Source organism: Henckelia pumila, chromosome 2, assembly GCF_033568475.1.
Source record: "Henckelia pumila isolate YLH828 chromosome 2, ASM3356847v2, whole genome shotgun sequence".
In the NCBI taxonomy this organism is placed as follows: Eukaryota; Viridiplantae; Streptophyta; class Magnoliopsida; order Lamiales; family Gesneriaceae; genus Henckelia; species Henckelia pumila.
The window spans coordinates 111,815,037-111,840,947 of record NC_133121.1 but is presented as its reverse complement, the minus strand read 5'-3'; the positions used below and the strand labels follow the sequence as shown (position 1 = coordinate 111,840,947).

The following is a 25,911-nucleotide window of genomic DNA, read 5'->3' as shown; positions in this document are numbered from 1 at the left end:
GATGTAATTAAATTCAAATGTATATTTAATTATTTATAACTTATCGTGTAAAATATAAATCATGCATGATTCATGCACACCCTTACTAAGGAATCTTTGGAGGGCTTTTTTTTTTTTTTTTCCTGCATTAATTGCGTCACAGTTGGCTTGTATTAATATAGTTGTTTAACGATGCGGAAAAAAATGAAATAAAAAAGGGAATTAATTAATTAATTAATATTATTATGATATTTTTGGTAAAAGTAAAATATAATTTCTAGTTTTCTACATTGCGAGGCATTCATCCTTCGCTGGCTATAAATATCGATCGCTCTTAGTTTCACAGCTCAGAATTCGGGTTTTTTTTATTTTTAATGTAAATTAAATAATAAATTTCAAAAATAATGTAAAATTAAAAAAAATTTACAAATACTGTAAAACTCTAAATCTGACAGCGGACTTTCATTTCCACGTAAGCATCATCCTCCGCCATGGGGCGCGGATGCTGCGTTTTTGGCAGCGTCCGCGTCTCGTGGCAGAGGATGCTGCCTTGTTGGCAGCGTCCTCCGCCACAGGGCGCGGACGCTGCCTAGTTGGCAGCAGCATCCGCGCCTTGTGGCAGAGGATGCTGCCTTGTTGGCAGCGTCCTCCGCCACAGGGCGCGGACGCTGCCTAGTTGGCTGCAGCGTCCGCGCCCCGTGGCGGAGGACGCTGCTGCCACGTCGGCATGTTAATTAAATAAAACGCGTAAAATACGCGTAATAAATTTTTAAATATATTATATAACGCGTATTCAACACGTAATAAATTTTTAAATATTAATTATAACGCATAAAGAATTAATTTAACGCGTAAAGAATAATTCTACGCGTAATTGTATTACTATATATATATGTTCATAAATGTTATTCGGATATCACTCATACAAATATTAAACTCTTTAAAATTTTCTCTTTCCTTTTATCCGTTTTTCATTTTTATTTCAAAAAAATATATCGAGAATGGAAAACATTGATATATTTTTATATTTTGGTGGTCATATTATTGTGGATAGTGGATCGATTGTGTATAGTATTCCTTATACTAGACCGATGCGAGTTCTACGTACCATTACTTTGTCCGAGTTGGTTGAAGCTGTGCATCAAATATTGAGGATTGATCCAACTACTTTTACTCTCAAATTGTCAACGAAATATTCTTTTATGGAAAATTCATCTTGGCATGAAATTCAAGTCAATCTTGTCGATGACAACGCTTTAGAGTTTATGATGCAATCTCCCAATATACGTATATTGCATTTGTACGTGGAAGCAAACCAAATTGACCATCACGTTGGTCATGTCGACCAAGAATCGGATATTTTACACGTCACCGAAGGAATGGACAACATGTATCTTTATCCTGAAAGTGGATCGTGGGATCAATATATCGCCGGCACATCAGAACCTGATCCTGCAAGTTGGCCGGAAAGTACACGTATTTGGGAACAAAATTATGGTGAAGCAAATTGGAATTCAGAAATTCAAAATTTTGTGCCACGTGTTGATGATCCTAGGAGTGAAAACGAAGATGTCCAGATAAGCGATACAGAGCCAGAGATGTCATACGGGGAGTCTGAGGAAGAAGATGATGACGATGTTGAAGATGTGAATGATGATGTACATGTGAATATCCATGCAAATACTGATGAGGGAACATCATCTCGTCCACCACCTCGTCAGAAATTACAGAGGCAAGATGTTCCTTTCTTTTCTACCACTTCTGATATGCCATCTTTTTTTAATACATATTTTGGAGAAGAGATTCCTGATTCTATTGGCGTACCTCATGACATGCGGACAAGATACTATAATGAGGAGAGAGGAGAACTATGTGTAAACATGGTTTTCAAGGATAAAAAAGATCTGATTGCATCTGTGAAAGATTATTCGGTCAGAGTTTCTAGGCGTGAATATCTTGTTGTTGAGAGCACACGCATTTTGTGGAAAATTCAATGCAAAAATGATTCTTCCACTGTCAGATGTCGTTGGGGTCTTCGCGCATCTTTCAAGGAGAAAACAGGTTATTGGAAAATAACCAGATATGGTGGGCCTCATACATGTATATCAACCAACGTCGGCATAGATCATCACAACTTGAATAGTGATATGGTTGCACATACACTATTGGGAATTGTACGATGTGATCCTTCGTACGAGATTAAATATATAATAGAGAGTGTGAAAGATAAATATGGATATCAAATCTCGTATACGAAGGCGTGGCGGAGTCTGAAACGTGCAGTGGAAATTGTTTATGGAACTTGGGAGAGCTCTGTTCAATTACTGCCAAAATATATGCGTGCTCTTTGCAAATACAATATTGGAACAATTGTCGACTGGAAGCATCTCAGAAACAATGAAGAAATAAAAACATTGAACTATTGTTTTTGGGCATTCAAGCCGTGTACTAATGGATTTCGACACTGTCGAAAAATCATTAGTGTCGACGGTACACATTTGTACACAAAGTACAAACACAAAATGTTGATCGCTGTCACTCTCGATGCTAACAATCAAGTTCTACCATTGGCTTTTGCAATTGTCGATGAAGAAACGTCTGATTCCTGGAAGTGGTTTTTGGAAAATGTTGGACGACATGTTGTATGTGGCGAAAATGGTGTGTGTCTAATATCTGATAGGCACAAGGGAATCGTGCGAGCCGTTGAAAATCTACCCTATTTCAAACCTCCACAAGGTGTGCATCGTTTTTGTTTGCGGCACGTGTGCTCAAATTTTAATTCCAGGTTCAAAGATGTGCATTTGAAAGATTTGTGCTGGGAAGCAGGTAGTCAACATCAAATTTGTAAATTTGATGCAACAATGGAGGCAATTAAGAACAAAAATATTTTGGCACACAGATATTTGGATGGAATATCAAAGGAAAAATGGAGTATGGCCCATGACGGAGGTTGGCGTCGTGGAGTGATGACGACCAACATGTCCGAGTGCTTAAACAGTGTGTTAAAGGGAGCTCGTAGACTGCCTATATCTGCAATAGTACACTTGACCCTTCTGAGATGTGTCCAATACTTCATTGAACGTGTGGCAAAAGGTCAACGTATGGTTCAAGAAAATCAATTGTGGTCGGATTATGCACGGCGAAAGTATGAGGAATGGGCAAAGAAATCTAGTGAACATCGTGTTGTTAAATATGATGTACGATCACAAACTGCTCAGGTTGCAACCGGAGGAAGGCCAAGTCGCGGCCAACACATGCAAGTGGTGAGAATATCAACAACAGATTGTTCATGTGGTAAATGGACAATTTTCGGCATCCCGTGTTCTCATGCTATTTGCACCGCTAAATGGCACTCGTTAGATCCCACGACACTTGTGCAGTCATGGTACAATATATCGGAGTACCTCGCAACGTATGAAAAAAGATTTGAACCTCTTGCAGATGAAAGATATTGGGATCGTCCTACCTTTGAGTTGCAACACAATCCAGTTAGACGTGAAAGAAGAAGAGCAGGTAGAGATACAACGACTCGACTAAGAAACGAGATGGACATGCCGATAGCGAGAGAGAGACAACAACGAAGAACTAACAGGTATAAACTTTGAAAATTTAATTTGTTCCTAAAAATATGTCTTGTAATATATTTTAATTTGTATATGTTTTTTTTTTCAGGAGTATCAGATGAACGTGGACAATTGATTGTTTGACGAAAAATGTATAACAAATAAATGTTTGTTGGTAGCATATGCGTTTTTATAATTGTGTCATATAATATATGCATTGAATAAGATATGTATTTGATATTGGTTAAATGCATTGATCTATTACACTAATAGCATTTTTCTTCATATTTGTTTTAATCAACTTAATAAAGTATTTAAAATAATTGTGGTGTAATAAAAAAAAATCATACGGAAAGGAAAAAAAATCACATGCATAACTAATTATCAATTACTATAACACAAAAAAAAATATTATTATTGTTCATGACAATTGCAGTTATACAAATGACCACCGGTACCACAAGCAGGTGGTCTACGTCTACGTTGTCCTCTACGCACAACAGGAGCATCAACAATTTCTTCACTCCTCTCTTGTTGCTCATCTGAATAACTAGGAAATATTACAGGTGATGGAACGTTTCTTTCAGGAGCCAGAATATTGCGTTGACCAGTATTAAGCAGATCTGTAAAACTTTGGATATTTTCACAAAATGGAGTATGATAACCGGCATCAACATATGAACCAGATGGTCCTGCACCGTAAAATCCACCGAATGGTCCGGTATTGTACAACCCACTAGATGGCCCTGCGTTGTCGAACCCACCAGATGGACCCGCGTTGTAGAACCCACCAGATGGACCCGCATTGTAGAACTCACCAGATGGACGAGGAGGAACAAACCCTGATGATGACTGCTGCGAATCAGAGGATGACACACTAAAATTTTGTGGAATATTACTGTGTCTGCCAATATCTAAATTCGGTTGATATGGCCTAAAACCAAGCCCAGTTACTGCAGGCGATATAAATCGTACAGTAATGCGATCATACCATGGAAAGTAATCATCATCGACTTCGCTAGATCTTCTGTAACGTTCTCCTCGGGCAACATTACTCAATTTTCCATTCCAAAGAATAATTGCATCTTTATGATACTCTCTCCAATCAGTGTTGCGATGACCTGTTCTATTAACATTGTGTAGGTTATCGTTGTCAAGTGCAGGCCTAGGAATAGATTGTCGCATTTTGAACTGCCTCAAGACCCGATCAGGACGATGCATCTCCACAATATCAAAACAAATCAGAGGACAAACACATCTCCAGATTCTATTATCGTATGTACTAATGATCGCTTTAACATCAACATCTTTCTTGTTGTAAACTATCCAATTAAACTGCATAATAATAATAATAAAATCATTTTTAATTAATAAATAGAAATTAATATAATTTCTGAAAAATTTCAATAATCCAATAACACACCTCGGCATTAGTCATACGATCGAAGCAATCCCTTATAATTCTAACAGCGTGCGTTGGTGAATGAGTGTAACTAAACACATTTGACCACCTACAATAAAAAAAAGATTATTAAAATTATTACAAAATGAATTTGTAATTTACAAAAAAGCTAATATTTTTCAAATATTACCGTGCACCATAAGGAGCATATGGAATATCTTCCTCGAATTCATTTTGAGGCACAGTCAGAGATAATCCATTTATATCAGGATTAACAAATGTAATCCTGCTCCATGCCCATACCTGCCATCAGTAATAAATTAAATTATAAATTATTATAATGTGATATTAGATGCACTTAAAAATTTATACCTGTAGGATAAATAGAGGCCCGGATATTATAGCTTTTCTTATCCGTGTTGCATTGCATAACTCACGATATAGGAATGCTAGAACTGCACTTCCCCAACTATAAGATCTGATGCGTTCAATATCTCGAAGTAGTTGCAAAAAAATCAATTTAACAGATCCTCCTTGATAATCTGGAACCATGATTCCTCCAATAATCATTAATGCTACACAACGGGTATATTTTACGACATCTATTTCTGGACTATTATCATCGATATGTGCAGCCATGCAATGCTCATATAAAGCGGTCATCGATAAGTGACCACCTTTGAAATGTGACGTCAGTGGCGTAAATCCCAATAAATCCAAACATATATGCTGCCACTCTTCAACTTTGCGTGAAACATCTATACCAATTACAGGCTCACCATCAATAGGTAGACCCCAAATAATGGAAATATCTTGTAAAGTGATGGTTGCTTCACCACATCTAAAATGAAAGGTATGTGTTTCACGTCGCCATCGTTCAACCAAAGCAGTAATTAAATGATTATCATATTGCCGAGATCCACACAACAAAACACCATAAAACCCCATATTATTTAAATATGCAATCACACGACTGTGCAGACCATGCTCATTAAATAACTGCCAAATCAAATTATCGGATCGTTTGACTCGAACTATGTCATCAATTGTTATTGTGGAAACTTCTGACGACATATGTGTGGCTTGTAAATATAGCACACTGGAATCTATTGGCCCTCGATTTGTTGTCATCCTGACAAATATACTAACAATTATATAATGCAAACCAATAAACACATATTATAAAATTACATGGTTTACAAAACATAAAAATAAAATAAAGTAAAATATAATAAATTTTAATATATGCATATAACAATATATGCCTGTATATTGCACATTTTTAATATAATAACGATAACAGTAAATTATATATATATATATATATATATATATATATTAATATACATAAATATATTATATACGTATATACGTACATATATTATATACGTATATACGTACATATATATACATAAATATATTATATACGTATATACGTACATATATTATATACGTATATACGTACATATATTATATATATACATATATATTATATATATATATATATACATACGTAATATTATATAGTATATCAATAATACAATAATATCACCACATGCATATATATCTAATATAATAACAACCACAATAATAAAGTTTATATATATATTTTTTAGTATTTTAATATATATATATATATATATATATATATATATAAATATATATATATATAATTCTATATTTATATATATTATAAGATTAAAATAATAATAATAACAACACTTAACGTAACATAACTATTTTTATTATTAATACATTAATTTTTATTATATTAATATAATATATTTAATTAAAAAAATAAGAAATTTGAAATATATACTAAAACAGATTATTAAAATAAACTCAAAAAATCAAAATAATGCTTAAAAAAATTCTGAAAAATAATTCATACCTTGAAAATGGTTTTTTTAGTACCTGCGACCAACAATTAAACATATTTCAATTATAGTAACTCAATTAAACCAAAACACCCAAATTAAAAAATCATAATTTCGAATTTACCTTAATTTTGAAATAGAGCTCCAACCAACCAAAATATATTCTTGCTAGTTTGAACAACGATAAGCGGTGATGGAAGATGTGAAAATGCTTCGCATGTGGTCGGACGATGTTTTCAATACGGTGAAGAAAACTCAAAAAATTGGTGTAAAAAAAAACCTCTCGTTGTAAGGATTTCAAAACTACTCTCGGATTTGTAATTGGAGGAACGATTCTGGAGAAATCTAATATTAAAGAAACAAAAAATTGAAGGAGAGAAGAAGGAGAGAAAAGCCGATGGTTTCTGCAGAATGTAATGAATAATTGAGCAAATAATGGAGCGGATGCTGCGTCGTGGCGTGGGGTATGCCACGCGTGCAGCATTTGCAGCATCCGCTATTAGTGGCAGCGGATGCTGCACGCGTGGCACATCCCACGCCACGACGCAGCATCCGCTCCAAATGTTGGCGGATGATTGACACGTGTATTGAATATCCGCTGTCAGATTTGGAGTTTTACAGTATTTGTAAAATTTTTTTAATTTTACATTATTTTTAAAATTAATTATTTAATTTACACTAAAAATAAAAAAAACCCCTCAGAATTCAGATCACACAGTGCCGGCGGCGCTCCAATCACTAAACATTTTGTATCCTTCTTTTTCATCCCATTTCTCTTGCGAAAAATCCAATAGAATTCCACTACTCGGGAATGCATAGAGATGAGAAGATCTTCGCTTTGTAGCCACCCCAATTTATCTGTATGCGGCAGCGGCCGGAACAGTCACCGGAAACACGTAGAAGACGGGTGAATCAACACTCGATCGAATTATGACCAATATGGGTTCTGAATCGAAATGCGGCGGCGTGCTGCGTGGGAAGTACGAACTGGGCCGTTTCTTAGGCCACGGAAGTTTCGCCAAGGTTTACCATGCCAGGAATCTGGCCACAGGTAACAGCGTCGCCATGAAAGTGGTGGCAAAGGAAAAGGTCATCCGCGTCGGAATGATGGAGCAAGTCAAGCGCGAGATCTCCGTCATGAAGATGATGAATCACCCCGGCATCGTGCGCCTCTACGAGGTCATGGCCAGCAAGTCCAAGATTTACTTCGCCATGGAATTCGTTCGCGGCGGCGAGTTGATCGCCAAGGTCTCCAAGGGCCGCCTCCTCGAGGACCCCGCTCGCCGCTACTTCCAGCAACTCATCTCGGCCGTCGACTTCTGCCACAGCCGGGGCGTCTACCACCGCGATTTGAAGCCGGAGAATCTGCTCCTCGACGGAGATGGGAATCTCAAAGTCACCGATTTCGGGCTCAGTGCACTTTCCGACCACCTCCGCCAAGATGGTTTGCTGCACACAACGTGCGGCACGCCGGCATACGTCGCGCCGGAAGTCATCGGGAAAAAGGGATACGACGGAGCCAAGGCTGATATTTGGTCATGTGGGGTGATTCTTTATGTGCTTTTGGCTGGTTACTTGCCCTTCCAAGAAGATAACATTGTTGCTATGTATGGAAAAATAAACAGGGGAGACTTCAAGTGCCCGCCATGGTTTTCACCCGAATCCCGCAAGCTAATCACCAAGATGCTGGATCCGAATCCCACCACGAGGATAACCATCGCCAAGATCATGAATTCATCTTGGTTCAAGAAAAAAAGTACCAAGAGTAAACTAGAGCAAGAATTTGCATTGGGAGATGAAGTGATCAATGGAAAGGGGAATAATGAAACAGAGTCTTTGAATGCATTCCATATAATTTCCCTGTCTGAGGGATTCGATTTGTCTCCTCTGTTTGAGAACGGGAAGAAAGTTGATAAAGAAGAATTGCGATTTGCCACTATGACTCCTGCAAGTGGTGTAATCTCCAAGCTCGAAGAAGTGGCGAAAACGAAAAATTTCAGTGTGAAGAAGAGTGATTCTTGTGTTAGGTTGCAGGGGCAAGAGAGTGGAAGGAAAGGGAAACTGGGAATCGCCGCTGATATTTCCGCCGTGACGGCGGCGTTTCTGGTGGTGGAGGTGAAGAAATGTAGTGGTGATACTCTTGAGTATAATCAATTCTGCAGCAAAGTACTGAGACCTGCGCTTAAAGATATTGTTTGGACAACAACTGGGAATTCAATGCCTGATTGATGATGAGAATTGTTCTATACATTCATGCAAAAAAGAAAGGAAAAAAAAAGTCCTAATTGCTACCTTGGCATTTTCGACTTTGTTATGTGGAAATGGAATCCTAATTTACAAGTGTTGGATATAATTTAGTTCTACAAAATCTTCATTATACTTGTATTTTTAATATTTGGGATTAAAAATGTGGAGAGTCCTTAATGTGCTTGGTTCAGTGTTCAACGTGAAAAAGGGGGAAGAATGGGAGATTAAGTGGCGTTCAAATGAGAGAAAAGGAAAAGCGTTGGGGTTTGATCGCTATTAATTTGTGATCAATGGGCTCAATAACAATGTTCTAAATAGGCGGTAGGTAGGTGGACAGTGACCCACCGCTTAGCCCGTTTAGGTGGTTATTTTTTTTTTAACCTAAAAAATTAAAATCATGAAATATTTACGAGTTTTATTGTAAAAATAATTTTTATGTCTTATGCCTTTTCAGTTTTTTTTATAAAATTCTTTTAAAATTTTAATAATATGGTAAAATATATATAGTAATATAGTCAATACTCAATAGTTGGGAAGACACCAAGAACGTTGAACATCGAAAACAAGTCACGACAGCTTTTCTTTGTTTTTTTTCACTTTTTGTTTTGTTTTGTTTCTTCTCTCTTTTGATTGTAGGTTTGTGGTCCTTTTTCTCAGTCGCCTAGGCGGCCAGTTAATCGAGTGACTTCTCTATTAATTGAAGCGGCAAGACGCCGTCCAGCGCCTAGGCAAAGATTTTTAGAGCACTGCTCAATAATCAGTCTATTACTTGCAAATAAAATTTTTAAATTTCTAATTTTTCAAACTATTAAAACACACCGCATCAATTTAATATTTTAAGCATAAAATATTTTCTTAACTTGATTCGACTTTCGATGACCAGCCTATCCTTTCGGTTTAGAATTAAAATTCAAACCTAAAAACTTTAAAAATAAAGGGAATAATTACCAATTTGATTCCTCATGATAAAATTCAAACCTAAAAACTTTAAAAATAAAGGGGATAACTCACAGAACATAAAATTTCAAACATAAAATAAATCACGTAATTTAAAAATAACAATTAAATATTCATAACTAACATGCATTAAATAAAATAAATCAATTAATTTATCATGATCAAAATAGTAGACTTTTTGAACCTTACATTAAAATTTGAGTTAACTGTTTAAATTTTCTGCCACAAGTTGTTCGTTTTAGATTTGTTCACGTGGTATATTTTTTTCGATAGATATTTCATCTTATGATGGTATTATTATTTTTCTGCCACAAGTTGTTCGTTTTAGATTTGTTCACGTGGTATATTTTTTTCTGATAGATATTTCATTTTATGATGGTATTATTATTATTATTATTATTATTATAATTTTTATTATTATTGCAGCCGAAGATGACGACTTGGTTTTGGCAATTTCTTGGAATATGCGAGTGCGGCCTTGTACCAGTCTCTGTCGTTGTCGAGTACGCAATTTAGTTGAATACTTGAATGTTTTGAGAAGTGAAAATTGAAACACTCGTATATTCGGGGAAATTAAATATGGGAAAATTTTGGGAAAATACCCACTCAGAAACATTTATATGTGTTCCCTCCCCATGTCAGAGTTTTTTTATTTAAAGTTCCTGATAGTACAAAATTGTTTTTTTTACTCCCTGTCCATCCATGATATTTAACATATTTTTAATTGTTTTAATTAATTAAATATTATCATCCTCTCACCCCCAATTCACACGCTCAACCCCTTACTCACTTTCTCCCCCAATTCACACGCTCAACCCCTTACTCACTTTCTCCCCCAATTCACACGCTTCAAACCCCAATCCCTAATGAAGAAACCCTCCCTGCAATTCTGATTCAACCATAGGCGAGAAGAATCATCAAGAAATTTTCGAATTCGAATCGGTAGCACAAGTGAAGGATAAACTGAAAATGCATTTTCAAATCTATTGTCCGTGAAAACGCACCGTCCGACGACTATCTTAGACGTAAGCTTTCTTCTCTTGATCATTGATGCAATCCTGGTGGGTTTATTTGCGATTATATTTATTGGGTGTTTTTTAAAAAAATTATGCGCTTTCCTAATTTTTGTTTCTTCCTTGGTGTAAGTGACTTTTAGATTGTTTATTTTATCTTTAGTTTGCAATCTGGAATTGAAGTGGTGGATTGAAGGAACTAAAAGATATATTTTTCAATTAAAAAAATCTCTCATCCCCCTTTCTAATAATTTTAATTGTTTTCTTCTTTTGATAAAATTGTCATTTAAATTACTTTTTGCTTAATTAATTCTTGTGGCTCGAAGTACTTAATGTTATATACAAGTTTACGCATAATGGATTAAAAAGAGGGAAGTTTGGATGTTGATGACAGTGGTCGATTTATTGTCAGCTAGTGTTTTTCTTGTGGATGTCTTGATATATTGTATAATGTCATGGTTTTATAGAGTTTGTTTGAAACTTAGGAATTGTCATTTTGAATGAATTAAGTATGAGTTTTTGTTTTAAATCCTGATTTTGGTCTAAATTTACCATGTCACTTTTTTAAATGACTAGGTTACACAGGTTTTTGTCTGTTTCTTGAAGAAATGGAAGCTGGATCTGGATCTTCAAATTATTCATTTTTGGGTAGCTGCGAGTATAAAGAAGATCTTTATATGATCTCCATTTGTAATGGCTTTAGTCTAATGGAGTTGTTTCTTAGTCTTGGGAGAAAATGTGAGGAGATTGCTCCACAAAATGTGATCTTTCAATATCTAGCTCCCCATCGAAAGTTGTATGTGACGTTGAAAGAAGACGATGACGTTCGTAACATGACACATCTTCACACGGCTATGAGACTGACAATAATTAATATGAGGGCAGTGAAAAAAGATCATATGGAAGGGAACAATTCGGGGAGGTAAATAATTTGTTACTTGTATTTTTTGTTTTTGCATGAATCGGGTTGATGTTGATTTGCTTGGTAAGAAATTTTTAATTTCAATTGATGATGATATCTCGGGTTTATATTGATTTGCTTGGTAAGTAATATCTAGCTCCCCATAAAAACTTCATACAAACAAAATTTATACAATTTCATTTTCAAATTAAAGTTGTCTAAATATTTTCTTGGAAATATATCTTTAAAATTCCCTCTTTTATAAATTTTTGCTTGGAAAATGTAACTGTATAAATTTTTGCTTGAAAAGAAATCTTTAAACGAATAAAACTGATGATGGCTTATTGTGTAAATTTTATATGCATCCATAATTTCAATTTTCCACATTTTAGTTTGTTGAAAAGTCTTTCTATGTTAATTATATAATGATTGAATGTTACATATTTTGTTATATACATATCATGCTAACTAGAAGTGTTGTATTTGCACCGATGCTATATTGATTATGTTAAACTGTTAAGGCATGAATCTGAAGAGGAGACACGGACTAGTACTGATCGCTATCTTGATGTGGGTTTGGTGAGCAATTCCCTAGATGCTTGGAGTCACTGCATCCGTGGAGAAGGTCAAATTTTCACGGATGCTGCAGAATTTCGAAACTATGCCAAAAAATATGCAATTGCTACGAGACGATCTTTTAAATATAAAAAGAATGACAGTGAGAAAGTTATTATAATTTGTAGTGTGAAAACATGTTCTTGGAGAATATATGTCTCAAGACATAAAGCTGACAATATTTTTGGCATTAGAAAATGTAACCTAGTGCATACGTGTGGGGATGACAATCTTCGTAGCAGAGGACATCCTAGAGCCGATGCTTCGTGGGTTGCCAATGTTGTGATTGACAGATTGAGAGGAGGGCCCTCTTATCGGCCGTGCATGATGTTGACAGATTTACAAAGAGATTTTGGAGTTGAGCTCAATTACCAGAAGGTTTGGAAAGGAAAAGAATTAGCTATGCATGACATTCATGGTGCAGAAGATGGATCGTATGATAAATTACGATGGTATTGTAGTGCTATCAAAGAAACTAATCCTGGAAGTATTGTTGAGTGTGAAATTGACCACTGTACTAATAAATTTAAACGGTTATTTATCTGTTTCAATGCATGTGTAGTTGGTTTCATCAATGGATGTAGGCCCTTGATTTTCTTGGATGGAACTCACATTAAAAATAAGTACAGGGGATGTATTTTGGTTGCTGTAGCAAAGGATGCTAATGAAGATCTTTTCACATTAGCATATTCGGTTGTAGATGCTGAAAATGATAACAATTGGGGATGGTTTTGTTTCCAGCTAAAAGATGCCTTGCTTTCTCATCGCATGATGGGGTTCGATGAGTTCACATTTTTCTCTTACAGACATCCTGGGATACTTAAGGCTGTTCATTTAGTATTCCCAAGCAGTCATCATGCATATTGTCTACGGCATTTGGTAGATAATTTTGTGCATAAGGTTAGAAAATAACAGTATGTTTGTGTTTGGAGTTTTTTTTGGAATATGTGTTAAAAACATTGTATTATTATTCTTATTTCTTTCAATGTAGGTCATGAAAAGCTACCCACTTCACAACAAAAAGCATTGGTCGTCCGTTTTCAAGAAAGCTGCATATGCCCCATCAAGGAAAGAGTTCGACGAGCATATTAACAACATAGTAGTGTCAATGCCACTTGCCGGACAGTTCATTGTGAGTTCTTGTCCAGAAAGTTGGGCAAATGCATTGTTTCCAGGTAACCGATGGGGTGTTATAAATAATAACATTGCTGAATCTTGGAATAATTGGGTTAAAGCAGCACGCCATCTTCCTATTGTGGCCATGGTGGACCATATTCTCCTTCAAATTATGGACATGATGCACAGAAGACGTGAGACAACAATGAGGATGGTTAAAAGATTTAGTCCTTCAAAAGAGAATGTTGTTGCGAAAACATATGCTGAATCTCGCAGCTTGAAAGTGCACAAGGCATGTGGCTGGAGTTTTGAGGTTGTTGATGGTGATAAATCATTTGGTGTTGATTTGTCTGCTAGGACTTGTTCGTGCAGAGCATGGCAGATTAATAGACTTCCATGCAAGCATGCATGTGCTGCCATAGAATCAAAATCTTTGTCGTTATATGATTTTTGTGACAAATACTTTCATATAGAGTTGTATCGTGAAGCTTATAAAGGAATTCTAAATCCGATCCCCACGTTTAACATGTATGATTCCAATCCTGAACATCCATCCATAATCAATGCGCCTGATGTTCGAATTCAACCGGGCCGAAGAAGAACTCAAAGGATACCATCACAAGTCCAATCACGTGTGTCAAAGTGTGGTCGGTGCCATAAGCGAGGCCACAATCGACGCAGCTGCAATGAAGCCATCAGCTAGTTCTGTTTGTGATTGATGAAATAGTATTGAACTGTTTTATTTACAAGTAAAATATTGTATTATTTTTTTACCATCCATTATTATGATTTATCTAACAAATTGTAATTCGTTTTTTTATATACAGGAAAAGTCGCATATTGGAACAAGCATTTTGCGAGGATGCATCTACAAGAAGGTTTACTCGATCCAGCTGCAATAATGGAGGCGTATTTTTGCGTTGATTGATATTTTCTTTTATTATGTTGATGTTTCGTTGGCTTGTTCCTGGTTGCTACTTGAGAGCGGTGTCAGATCTTTGTGTTTTTTTTGTGGTCAATGACTTTTATGTTATTGGTATGTTGTTGAGTAGTCGGTTTCAAACATGGAACTGAAATACTTGTGGTTCTTCCCCTTGTTTTGTAGGTGTGTTGATGTGTAATAGAATTATGTCAAAAAATTTCAGAAAGTTAGTACAAAATTGTAAAGATTGAGAACTATTTTTCTAAAATCTGGAATTGGTAGCTCTTTATATATGCTCAAAAAGTCAATTAATTTTAATCTAAAGAGCATGATTATACTGCATTCAATTTAAAATATTCATGAATACCAACATATTTCTTCAGTAGTAAAGCAAGTAAACAATTGCAAGTAATTCAAGAATATTTTATGCACAAATGCATTTAATTCAAGACCTACCCCATTGGTCGTAATCAAGAATATAAAATAGCATTTTGAGCATGCAAATCGAGACCTACCTCATTGGTCTTAATGAAAACTAATATGTATGTTGTGTTCGAAAAATAGCTTCTTTGCATGGTTTTTATCTTTCAAACACAATATAATACCATCTTATTTTTTTGGCACAAAAGAATCTAATTTCAGAATATTTGAAGCCGATTCCAGCATAATATAAGCCAAATCAAGAATAAAAAATAGCATTTTGAGCATGCAAATCAAGACCTACCCCATTGGTCTTAATGAAAACTAATATGTATGTTGTGTTGGAAAAATAGCTTCTTTGCATTGTTTTTATCTTTCAAACACAATATAATACCATCTTATTTATTTGGCACAAAAGAATCTAATTTCAGAATATTTGAAGACGATTCCAACATATTATAAGCGAAATCAAGAATATAAAATAGAATTTTGAGCATGCAAATCGAGACCTACCCCATTGGTCTTAATGAAAACTAATATGTATGTTGTGTTGGAAAAATAGCTTCTTTGCATGGTTTTTATCTTTCAAACACAATATAATACCATCTTATTTTTTTGGCACAAAAGAATATAATTTCAGAATATTTGAAGACGATTCCAGCATACTATAAGCCAAATCAAGAATATAAAATAGCATTTTGAGCATGAAAATCGAGACCTACCCCATTGGTCTTAATGAAAACTAATATGTATGTTGTGTTGGAAAAATAGCTTCTTTGCATGGTTTTTATCTTTCAAACACAATATAATACCATCTTATTTTTTTGGCACAAAAGAATATAATTTCAGAATATTTGAAGACGATTCCAGCATACTATAAGCCAAATCAAGAATATAAAATAGCATTTTGAGCATGCAAATCGAGACCTACCCCATTGGTCTTAATGAAAACTAATATGTATGTTGTGTTGGAAAAATAGCTTCTTTGCATGGTTTTTATCTTTCAAACACAATATAATACCATATTATTTTTTTGGCACAAAATAATTTAATTTCAGAATATTTTAAGAAAATTCAAGCATACTCTAGGCTGAATCAAGAATATAAACTAGCATTTTGAGCATGCAAATCGAAAACTACCCCATTGGTCTTAATGAAAACTAATATGTATGTTGTGTTAGAAAAATAGTTTCTTTGCATGGTTTTTATCTATCAAAGACAATATAATACCATGTTCTGTTTTTGGCACAAAATAATTTAATTCGAGAATATTTTTTGAAGATTCAAGCACACTTTAGGTCTAATCCATAATATAAACACAAGACAATACAAACATATTTTTGGGGCACAGATGAATGTAATTGGAGAATATTAATGCGATTTGGGTATAATTTAATTATAATAGAGAACATAAACCCGCATATACTCATTCTAACCGAACCTTGAGTTTGCACAAAAACAAAAGTCATGGTTCAAGGTTCGGACAAAAACAAAAGTCATGCATCAACAACCATATGTTTCATCACATTAGTACATGATATAAGTGAACTCTACTATATAAACCAGCAAAGCTCAAATACTAAACTAGTACGTCTCTTCCTCCATAACATTACTCAAACTTGTTTTTCAATAATCCATTTTCATCGGATAATATTGTGGCTGCAATACGAGCTCGATAAGTGTCCATTTTGACATCTTCTGCATACTTCCACATGTCAACCGTATCACGGGCTAGGCATTCCAACCACATGCACGTATAAACACCACAATCGAGGGTTGCACCTTGATCACGACAAGGTTCTCTCACCACTGGCTCACTAAATATCTCGAATCCTGATAAATGTTTTATGCAACTAGCAAAAAATTTTGTCTGCAAAGAAGATAATATTTTAATAATTCAAACTTAAGTGCTACTGAAATGTAATCTGGTCAAACTCACATAAACTCTTGCTGTTCCCATTGCCATTGGATCATGCATGGAGTCCAACACTTTAAATGTCCCGCTAGAAGCTTCATAAACTAACAAATACCAGTGCCAATTGTCGTTAATGGGAAAAATGACATATTTGCATCTTCTAAATAAATCTTTGTTCAGCCCCTGCAGTCTACACCTCGTGAAAGATGTCAACCTTGAAAGAAACACTTCGTAGTCGGTGTTGTATAGAATCCTATGTTTTCCATATTTTTCCAAGTTCTGAAGCACTTCTCTCTACACATCAAGAAAACATTAAACTCTTGTATGATGATCCAGTAGATGAAAAATATGAAGAAAAAAAAACCAAAAAATCGAATTGTTACGAACCTGCACAATTGTATCCATGCAATAAATTTCAAATCCATAATCGATGCTTTTCTTTTGCATAATGATCATATAGACATTAATTATCTCAGACTCAACAGGCTCGAGAAACAAAAAAGGACAAAATTGAGGCCCAGTTAATCTCAAACACTCATTTTGCCAAACGATGACGCTACAAGAACAAAAAAATTTAATATTCAGTACAAAAAATTAGGGAATAATCTCACAAAATAAGAACACATGTTAAATATCAACATACTCCAATATCTCTCTAGCAAGAAAGTCTATCACCAATTTTTTTTCTTCATCGGGCGCTTCTTCACATCCACAAAAATCAACTCTACCTTTGAATACATCCATGTTTGCCTTTTCAGGAGTACACCCGTCCTTCTCAACATCTACAAATGACTGTCCCAAAGTGGCGATATATTTAGTCATATAAGAGAACATCCAAACATTATTCTGACTATTTAAACAATAACACATAATATTATGGTTTAAATAATGCATTGGGTATTAAAGTATGCTCCATATACCTCTTTTCTTATCTTCTTTTTACGTTTTGGTGTTGAGCTAGGTGGAGTCACAAACATCAAATCCTTTTTTTTCTTCACACGATCAGTCCTGGTCCTCACATTATCCACAATTGAAGATTGGAAAACATTCATCTTCTCCACTTCTGAAGTAGCAAGACCACCACTACCACCATCGTTCTCATTAATTGGTCCACTCTCAGATTCAACTCCTAACATTTCATTGTTCTCTTCTTTCAAACCATCAGCTGAAGCAATCCCACAATGTGATCCTTCTAAATCTTTGCTTTCTTTATGTAATTCAGAAACAACATTATGCACAGTTACATCAATAAAATCATCAAAATTACTGCCTGTATCATGTGCTAACTCAAAATTAAATTCTTCCCGGGTTTTATCGATCTGCTCAACATCTTCATCAATATTGTCATGTTTCTTCAACAAAAATTTCTTTTCTTCGGATCCAAATCTCACATATCCAGCCTCTAATTCAGCACACCTTTTTTTCAACAACTTTATCTCATCAATTTGTTCTATCACAATTTTTCCGATTCTTCTCACTTCAGATGTACTCTCTACCGACTTAAAAACATTCTTTATGTCTACTAGATTTTCCTCATCACAAAGTGGGTGTATGGACAGAACCTGCTCACAATTATAAAAATCAAAATAAAAAAAATTTCAATCAAACCAACGATAAATTTTATGCAAATACTTTAATATAAATCAAAAGCAAATAGGAACTACTTGGGTTGTATCTATGCATCTCAATGATGATTCAGCACCAGTAGCCGTCAATGGGATCTTGCTTTTACCCCACCGAAACAACCGAGGGTAAATATTTAAACTGTGACGTACTCCTAAAGTTGGGACGGTCTCATACATCCAAGCCTGAACCCCCAAAAAAATTAAAATTATTGACAATATAATAATATCATTATTACTAAAACTATATACTGACCATTAATCCAACCATGCATCCATCAACATAAAGTTTGCTTCCGAGATGACGCATTTCTCGGTGCAAAAATCGGAATGCAGCATCTCCCCAAGCATGTTTAAAAAAGGTGGTAAGATCATCGAGATAAGGAAATATAAAGCTAGGCGTGATATAATTACCGGTGGGAAATATTATGCAGTTAAAGATCAACAAAATAAAAAATCTAACAAAATCTTCAATTGCACTCTCATTGTTACTTCTTGCAAGTAAAAGAAGTTTTTCCTTAATGGCTGCCCGATTGGCATTGATGACTTTTCCGGCAAAATGACGTTCTAAAAATCTGGAATCCATTTTTAGGTCCAAGTCCACGGGTTGGCCACTATGCTGCAGACCAAGCACAATAGAGAACTCTGCTGAACGGAAAGGGATCCTTATATCATCACCAACAATAAAACAACATGAATCCACCTGAAATTTGTCGAGTAGATAATCAATCATGCCACTACTGATTGCAAGGACAGGCATATCAATCCATTTACCAAAAAGAGTATCATCTATACGACTCTTTTGCTGCTCGCCTAGGATCGACTTCAACTTCCTCATCACACTTTTAAAATAAGAGGGAGAGCATCTTGAAAAAATCTCTTCCCATTTTTTTGCTCTGCTTCATCTTCTACAATTATGTCTAGAATCAAAACCAAACACAGTCATACAAAAAAATCAAGATAAACACCAAAAAACAAGAATCAAATTATAACAGACAAATATTAGGAGAACCAACTTAGAATATTGCACTATAACTAAATTCTAAATTTCATCAACATTTATAGTTATATTGAAATAACAGCAAAGAAAAAATCCTAAAAATATGATAAATGACTTCAAAATCATGAGAGTGCTTGCGTTCAATAATTATGAAAAAAATTTGATAAATTAATAAAACATTATTTTGTCATAATGCACACAACCTACGAAATCAGGGAAGGAAATAACGAGATGGTAGAGGATTTAGGGGACGAGAATTTCAAAACAGACGAAGTTTAAGAGAACAAGAAAATAATTCCTAAAAATAAATTTCGATTTTATAAGAACATTTTAAAACCTAAAAAGGTTATTTGCTCATACCTTTGCTGTTTCTCTTCTTCGTTGCCGCTGCAATAGATTTATTCTTCGCTGGAGCTTTTGTCAGTTTATCCTTCACTGCCTTTTCCCTCATTTGTGCTACCGATTCGAATTCGAAAAGTTCTTGATGATTCTTCTCGCCTATGGTTGAATCAGAATTGCAGGGAGGGTTTCTTCATTAGAGATTGGGGTTTGATGCGTGTGAATTGGGGGAGAAAGTGAGTAAGGGTTGAGCGTGTGGATGGAGTGAGAGGATGATTATATTTAATTAATTAAAACAATTAAAAATATGTTAAATATCATGGACAGGGAGTAAAAAAAACAATTTTGTACTATCAGGGACTTTAAATAAAAAAACTCTGACATGGGGAGGGAACACATATAAATGTTTCTGAGTGGGTATTTTCCCAAAATTTTTCCATTAAATATTGATACTCAATTTTTTTTTTTTTTTACGTATTTTAACAAGAATGACTTTTGCTATGAAAGGATAGATTAATATCATGATGATGTGCGTCTCCAGCCCGCCCCTCGATGAAATACCATGTTTTATGGAATAACAAATAAGTTATCTCAATTACTCATGATCTTGGTCTTCGACAAAGAGATTCGGAAAGGTTCATAAGTAAAAACAGTTTTTTGAGATGTTTGGATCGGAACAGTGACCGATTTTCGATCGAATCAGTCGATCCAATAGATCCGATTTCGATAACACTGAGTGAACTTACTATCTCACACTAATTATTTTGTCGATGATAGTGTATTATTTTGTCATGCTACCATGCCGGGATTTATGACATTGAAGCATTTATTATGTGATTACCAAAGAGCCCCAAAACAAAAGATATATTTCACTAAATTTAGTATCTTAAGTATTGTTTGCAAGCTCTAAAAATAAGTGATTATGAATTTTTTTCTCAATAAATTGTGGAAAAAAAAATCTATAATCGCTTATATTTAATGTTTGGTACGAATGATGAGATTATGGAGTGATAAGTAAACGAATGATTAAAATAATGATAGATGAAGATTGTAATATGAGTGATAAAATATTATTATGTTTGGTTTGATTTTTATGTCTAGGATTAAGTGAATAGGGTTTTTTGTATGACCAAAATACCCCCAACTCTTATTTTTGCTATTATAATTAATTATTAAATTTCCATTAATTTTAAATTCAAACAACAAAAAATAATTAAAAATATAAACAAATAATTATAATAATAATACATTTAATAATAATATAAATATTAATTTATTTTTATAAATACAATATTAATAAATAATTAAATATTAATTTTAATGTTAAATTTAATTAGTAACAATTACAATATTATTGTTAGATAAATATTAAATTAATAATAATTAAAGTATTACAAAAACTATTTATATTATAAATTATATTTAAATACTATAAATTTAATATTTTATATTAATTATTAAAATGTCGATAATTTTAATTTCCAAATTGCAAAAAATAACTAAAAAATTAATTAAAATATAAAAATAAATAAATTTAATAATATATAAAAATGATCTTACTTATAATTAAAATAATAATAATAAACGTTTTGGATGCACCAAAGTAGTAAGGTTCGAGCCTAATTTGGCCCCTGTGATTGACTACGGGTTTGGATTGGTAGAAATTGAGATTTGAATTGTAATTGAATTTAAAATTGATGGGTATTTAGAATCTCATTTTTGTGTATGACATGAAAAATTAAAATGTGATTTAAGAATTGAATTTGACAAAAATATAATATCATGTAATCTAAAAATATTATACATCTCTTATTTTAAAATATCCCGCATCAAAAGCAGCAGAATACTAGTATTAACAAAGTTTGGATTTGTGTATTTAAATTGTTGCTTATTAAACCAAATAACTGTCGTGAAATTTGCGTGGCAAATATTATGGATGTGCATAAATGCATAATTATATTTAATTTATGTAATGCAATATTAAAAAGAGCTTATATATCGAATGTACTACGCTGCATTTATTTTGATGCACATGTTCTCGATCAAATAAACTGTGTCTAAAATTATGGACTGGACCTAGTGCAAGACAATTAAGGCAGATTCTTTTACTAAGCATCTTACGAGAGAATTAGTAAAATCTACATCGAAAAATATGAGATTAAAATTCCTTGATTGAAATAAATCAGCAATCACTGCAACCCTACCAAATATTATTATTTGAATGATATATATAAGGTTCAAAGGGTAAAAACAAGTTATTGATTGTGAAAAGTATCCACTATTTTATTATAAGTGACCCGTCTTTGATGAAATAAGTACTTGATGTTACAGTTGGATGGATGAACATAATTGTTCTAAATGAGATTCAGTTCAAGGAACAAGTATTTTAAATATAACATAGATACTGAAAGAATCCTATTTATGTGAACTTAAAGTGGTGCCGCCTTAAAAGAAAGTTGAGAGTTTCTTTTTGAAAAGTTCATAGAAAAGTCTGAAAAGATGAGTGCAAGGTGAAATAAAAGCACTTAGCAAGAAAATGGAAACTTATGAAAAATGAGTATTACCTATGTGTGATTAAGTTACCCGTATTGTAATAAGGACTTATGATTCAAAGCTATTAAGCTATCATTAATTCTACAATTACTTTGTGATTTCTTCACTAAGTTATGATTCAAATCGAAAGATATCATACTGTATTAATAAACACCGAGTATGAGTTAGATGATTAATTATTTTGAACAAGTAGAGGTGATGTAGCCAAAAATCACTTGTATATGACACGTTGCTTCCGCAAAGTCCGGAGTATCAATAAGTCCTTGTACGTTTCCGTTGGAGATCTTCAGTGGGTTGTTCCTACGTCACAAAACAAAGTCAGAGGAGCCGGGAGGGTTCTCCGCGAAGACACTCCGACGCTCAAGTCAGTTATTACTCAAGGAATAATAATCGAGAGTAGAGCGATATAGTGCTTAAGAAAGTGTGTACCTTAATAATGAGGTGACTTGAGCTATTTATAGATATTCAGAGAGTTTCATGGGCTTGAGCCTCTTATGGGCTTTTGTAGAATGCAGGGCCTACTTGAATTAAATAAATATATAATATTTAAATAAGCTTGGGCCTAAAAATATTTGGAGTGGACCGTCATGATTGGGCTCAGGCCCAGTTGAATTTTTAGGTGTAACCTATCATAGGCCCCCCACTCTCGGGCGTGTCGCACGTGTTGAGAGGACCGAGAGTAGATTTTCTATCGGAGTATTGTCAAAAATTTAATTGCCGAGAACGAATATTATGAGCCACTGCGAAAATTACGGGGATCGACCTGCCCGGTCAGGTATGGAGAAACCATGATGGAGAAATCTTATTAAGACTGTGATGTAGTGGAATTAAAATATTGAGTGATTTTCTTTTGTGAGTTAGAGAATTATTTCTCGGTAATACTCGGGGTGTGGGATAGTGAGAGATATAGTGTTTTGTATACACTTGTAATGTTTCTTCGGTTTATAAATATTGCAGCAGTTCCGTGGACGTAGTCTATATTGGGTGAACCACGTAAATCTTGGTGTTTTTGTTAATTATTTTATTCCGCAATTATATTATCGTCATGATAGCTCCGGCCTAATCCATAACAAAATGAACCGACAACTGAGAAGTGCAATGATTGTATACGAACGTGTCTACTTGTCTAGGCCATTATTTGATGTTTAATAAATAAAATTGGGTTTAATTTAATAATACCAAAAATAATAACAAAACATACTGTTACCATACAATCCTATAACAAAATTGAGTTAACGATTTCTCTAGAGTAGAGACAATTAGAGAATGATTGTTATAAAATCTATCGTGCAGCCACTTATGTAGATCGGGATCACAACGTTACATGATGGTCTTTATGACTTAACCCGCTAACCCAACACGATTCAACTCGAAAAATATCAGGTTCGAATTGAGGGGTCCATGTCTCCCAAAGTGGAGAACTTTGAAGTTCCAGTTCTTTGTAACTATGGCCTATGGATATGTCATATTTATTTTGACATACTGCACAAATCATATTTGTTCTCTTTAAATTTCTTTAGCTGCAAATGCCTTTATACATAATATTTATTCATTGTGCTCCACAAACAAAGCGATGCTTGAAAAGGATCACAACTAAAAGATGAAATAATTTAAGTGTAGATCACATTAATTTACACGTGGTTGAATTCATTTTTTCCGATGGTTTCGCTTATATAATTATTTGTGTCTTGCTTTAAAATGAATGTTGAATTAGGTTCTAAATATAAATGTTAAATAATAATTGTTTATTTTTATTTTTAAGGATTAAAATATTCTTGAATAGAAGCAAAAGTATGATATATATACATATGCTTTAAAGTATCTCGGTTATGTTATATATATTCTAATTATTTCATTGCTTTTGTTTTTATTTGGGCACATATATATGTGAAATGTGCATCCAGGTTTACTTGACAACCCAACTTATAAGGTAATCCGTAATTATGCCAAAATTTAGGAAAAGTTACTATTATTATTGCATTACACCTCGACGCATCATTTTTATTGCATATATATATAACTTTTTAAATATGCACGTAATATATTTTTAGTATTCATGTATCACACTTATACGCATATATCTTTCATTCCTCCAATTCATGGTATTAAACGGTATGTTAAGAAATTACCCAAATTGTATATTTGATGGTTCATATTTCAATACATAGGCATACTTAATATTATAGTGGGTATGTTTGGCAGCTAATTAATTAGACACCAAGTTCCAGTGAGATCCTATCACTTCTCAAATTAATCACCCACTAATCACACCTTAATTAAAGCTCAATTATTATTAGAAAATGTCTGTCACGTCATTCTACATTGTGGGGGCGTTAAATTTGTCTTTCAAATCAACATCAAATTATTGAGAAAAATAAGAAAGGGAAAATAAGTAGAAATAGTTTGCTAGGGGGGAAAAAGAAGAAAGAAGAAGGTAGAAATAGTACTAGATTAATTATTGTATCATATATTAATTAAATTGATGGATTTATGTTGTTCCATACTTGATGACAAGTACAAGTGCTTGACCTTTTCTATTAAGTTGATTGTATAGTTGTATAGTCCCTGAAATACATTATATTTTATGTTTAATAAATAAATTGTGGTTTAACTTGATTAATTAATAGAAAAAGATATATATTTATCGTAGTACCTCTTATCTTACACGAGCTATAAGAAAAAGTTTGAAACAAATTATAAGAACTTACAATAGAGTCATGTGACAACACGAGTTAACAATTTTTGTAGAGCAAAGACGATTAAATAATGTGTCGCTATAAAATTTCATTATACATTTACATTCATGTAGCCTGCGCCTCATGGCCCGACATTTATGGTCCAGTCACTCCCCAAAAAACATCTAATTTACATGGATATATTTTTTTAACTTTTTAATTTTTTTTCGTGTATTATAATTCTTCAGGTGCGATATCGTACATCGTATACTCTAATAAAATAAAATTACCATAATTATTTAATTAGGTGATGTCTTCATGCATATTACTTAGTACATAATATTATTGTCCTCTACTAAAAAAAATATCATGGACCACCGTTGCTATAGAATAGCATCTTCAACACCGATTACAAAGAGCATTAATAATTTAATATAATTCGGCGGAAACGCGGTTGAATAATAATAGTAATATAATAACAATAATTAGATATATACACATACTATTTAATAAACAAAAGGATGTTTTAGTAACTACTTTTTGATATTTTTATGTGAACTTCCAAAACTAAATCTATTCAATAAATTAAAAAAAATACTATTTAAAAATTTTAATTTCATTTTATGCAACTTTCCCATCATTTCATGCGTCAAGTTTAACATATTTTAATTTCAAAATTAAAAAAATTAACTCTCACATATGTTTAGCTACTTGAGTTGGTTTCTTATTTTTTTTTAAAAGATTAACAAGTTTTATTTATAAATTATTTTTTAATATGATAATTTGATAAACACA

General features: G+C 33.6%; 3 protein-coding genes across 3 annotated transcripts; all 3 read left to right on the top strand.

Moving 5' to 3' along the window:
- The first annotated feature begins 318 nt into the window (after positions 1-318).
- On the top strand, positions 319-9,435 carry LOC140879417 (CBL-interacting serine/threonine-protein kinase 6-like). Its single transcript, XM_073283117.1, has 2 exons — positions 319-337; positions 7,531-9,435. The coding sequence occupies exon 2, from the start codon at positions 7,752-7,754 to the stop codon at positions 9,048-9,050; it is 1,299 nt and encodes a 432-aa protein (XP_073139218.1). The 5' UTR covers positions 319-337; positions 7,531-7,751; the 3' UTR covers positions 9,051-9,435.
- LOC140884229 (uncharacterized) lies at positions 906-3,743 on the top strand. The gene is made up of 2 exons (XM_073290923.1): positions 906-3,571; positions 3,652-3,743. Exons 1-2 carry the CDS (start codon positions 981-983, stop codon positions 3,662-3,664), a joined length of 2,604 nt encoding a protein of 867 aa, XP_073147024.1. The 5' UTR covers positions 906-980; the 3' UTR covers positions 3,665-3,743.
- Positions 9,436-11,646: 2,211 nt separating the features above from the next.
- LOC140878175 (uncharacterized) lies at positions 11,647-14,598 on the top strand. Its single transcript, XM_073281787.1, has 4 exons — positions 11,647-11,960; positions 12,461-13,454; positions 13,546-14,317; positions 14,498-14,598. Exons 1-4 carry the CDS (start codon positions 11,647-11,649, stop codon positions 14,596-14,598), a joined length of 2,181 nt encoding a protein of 726 aa, XP_073137888.1.
- The last annotated feature ends 11,313 nt before the right edge of the window (positions 14,599-25,911 follow it).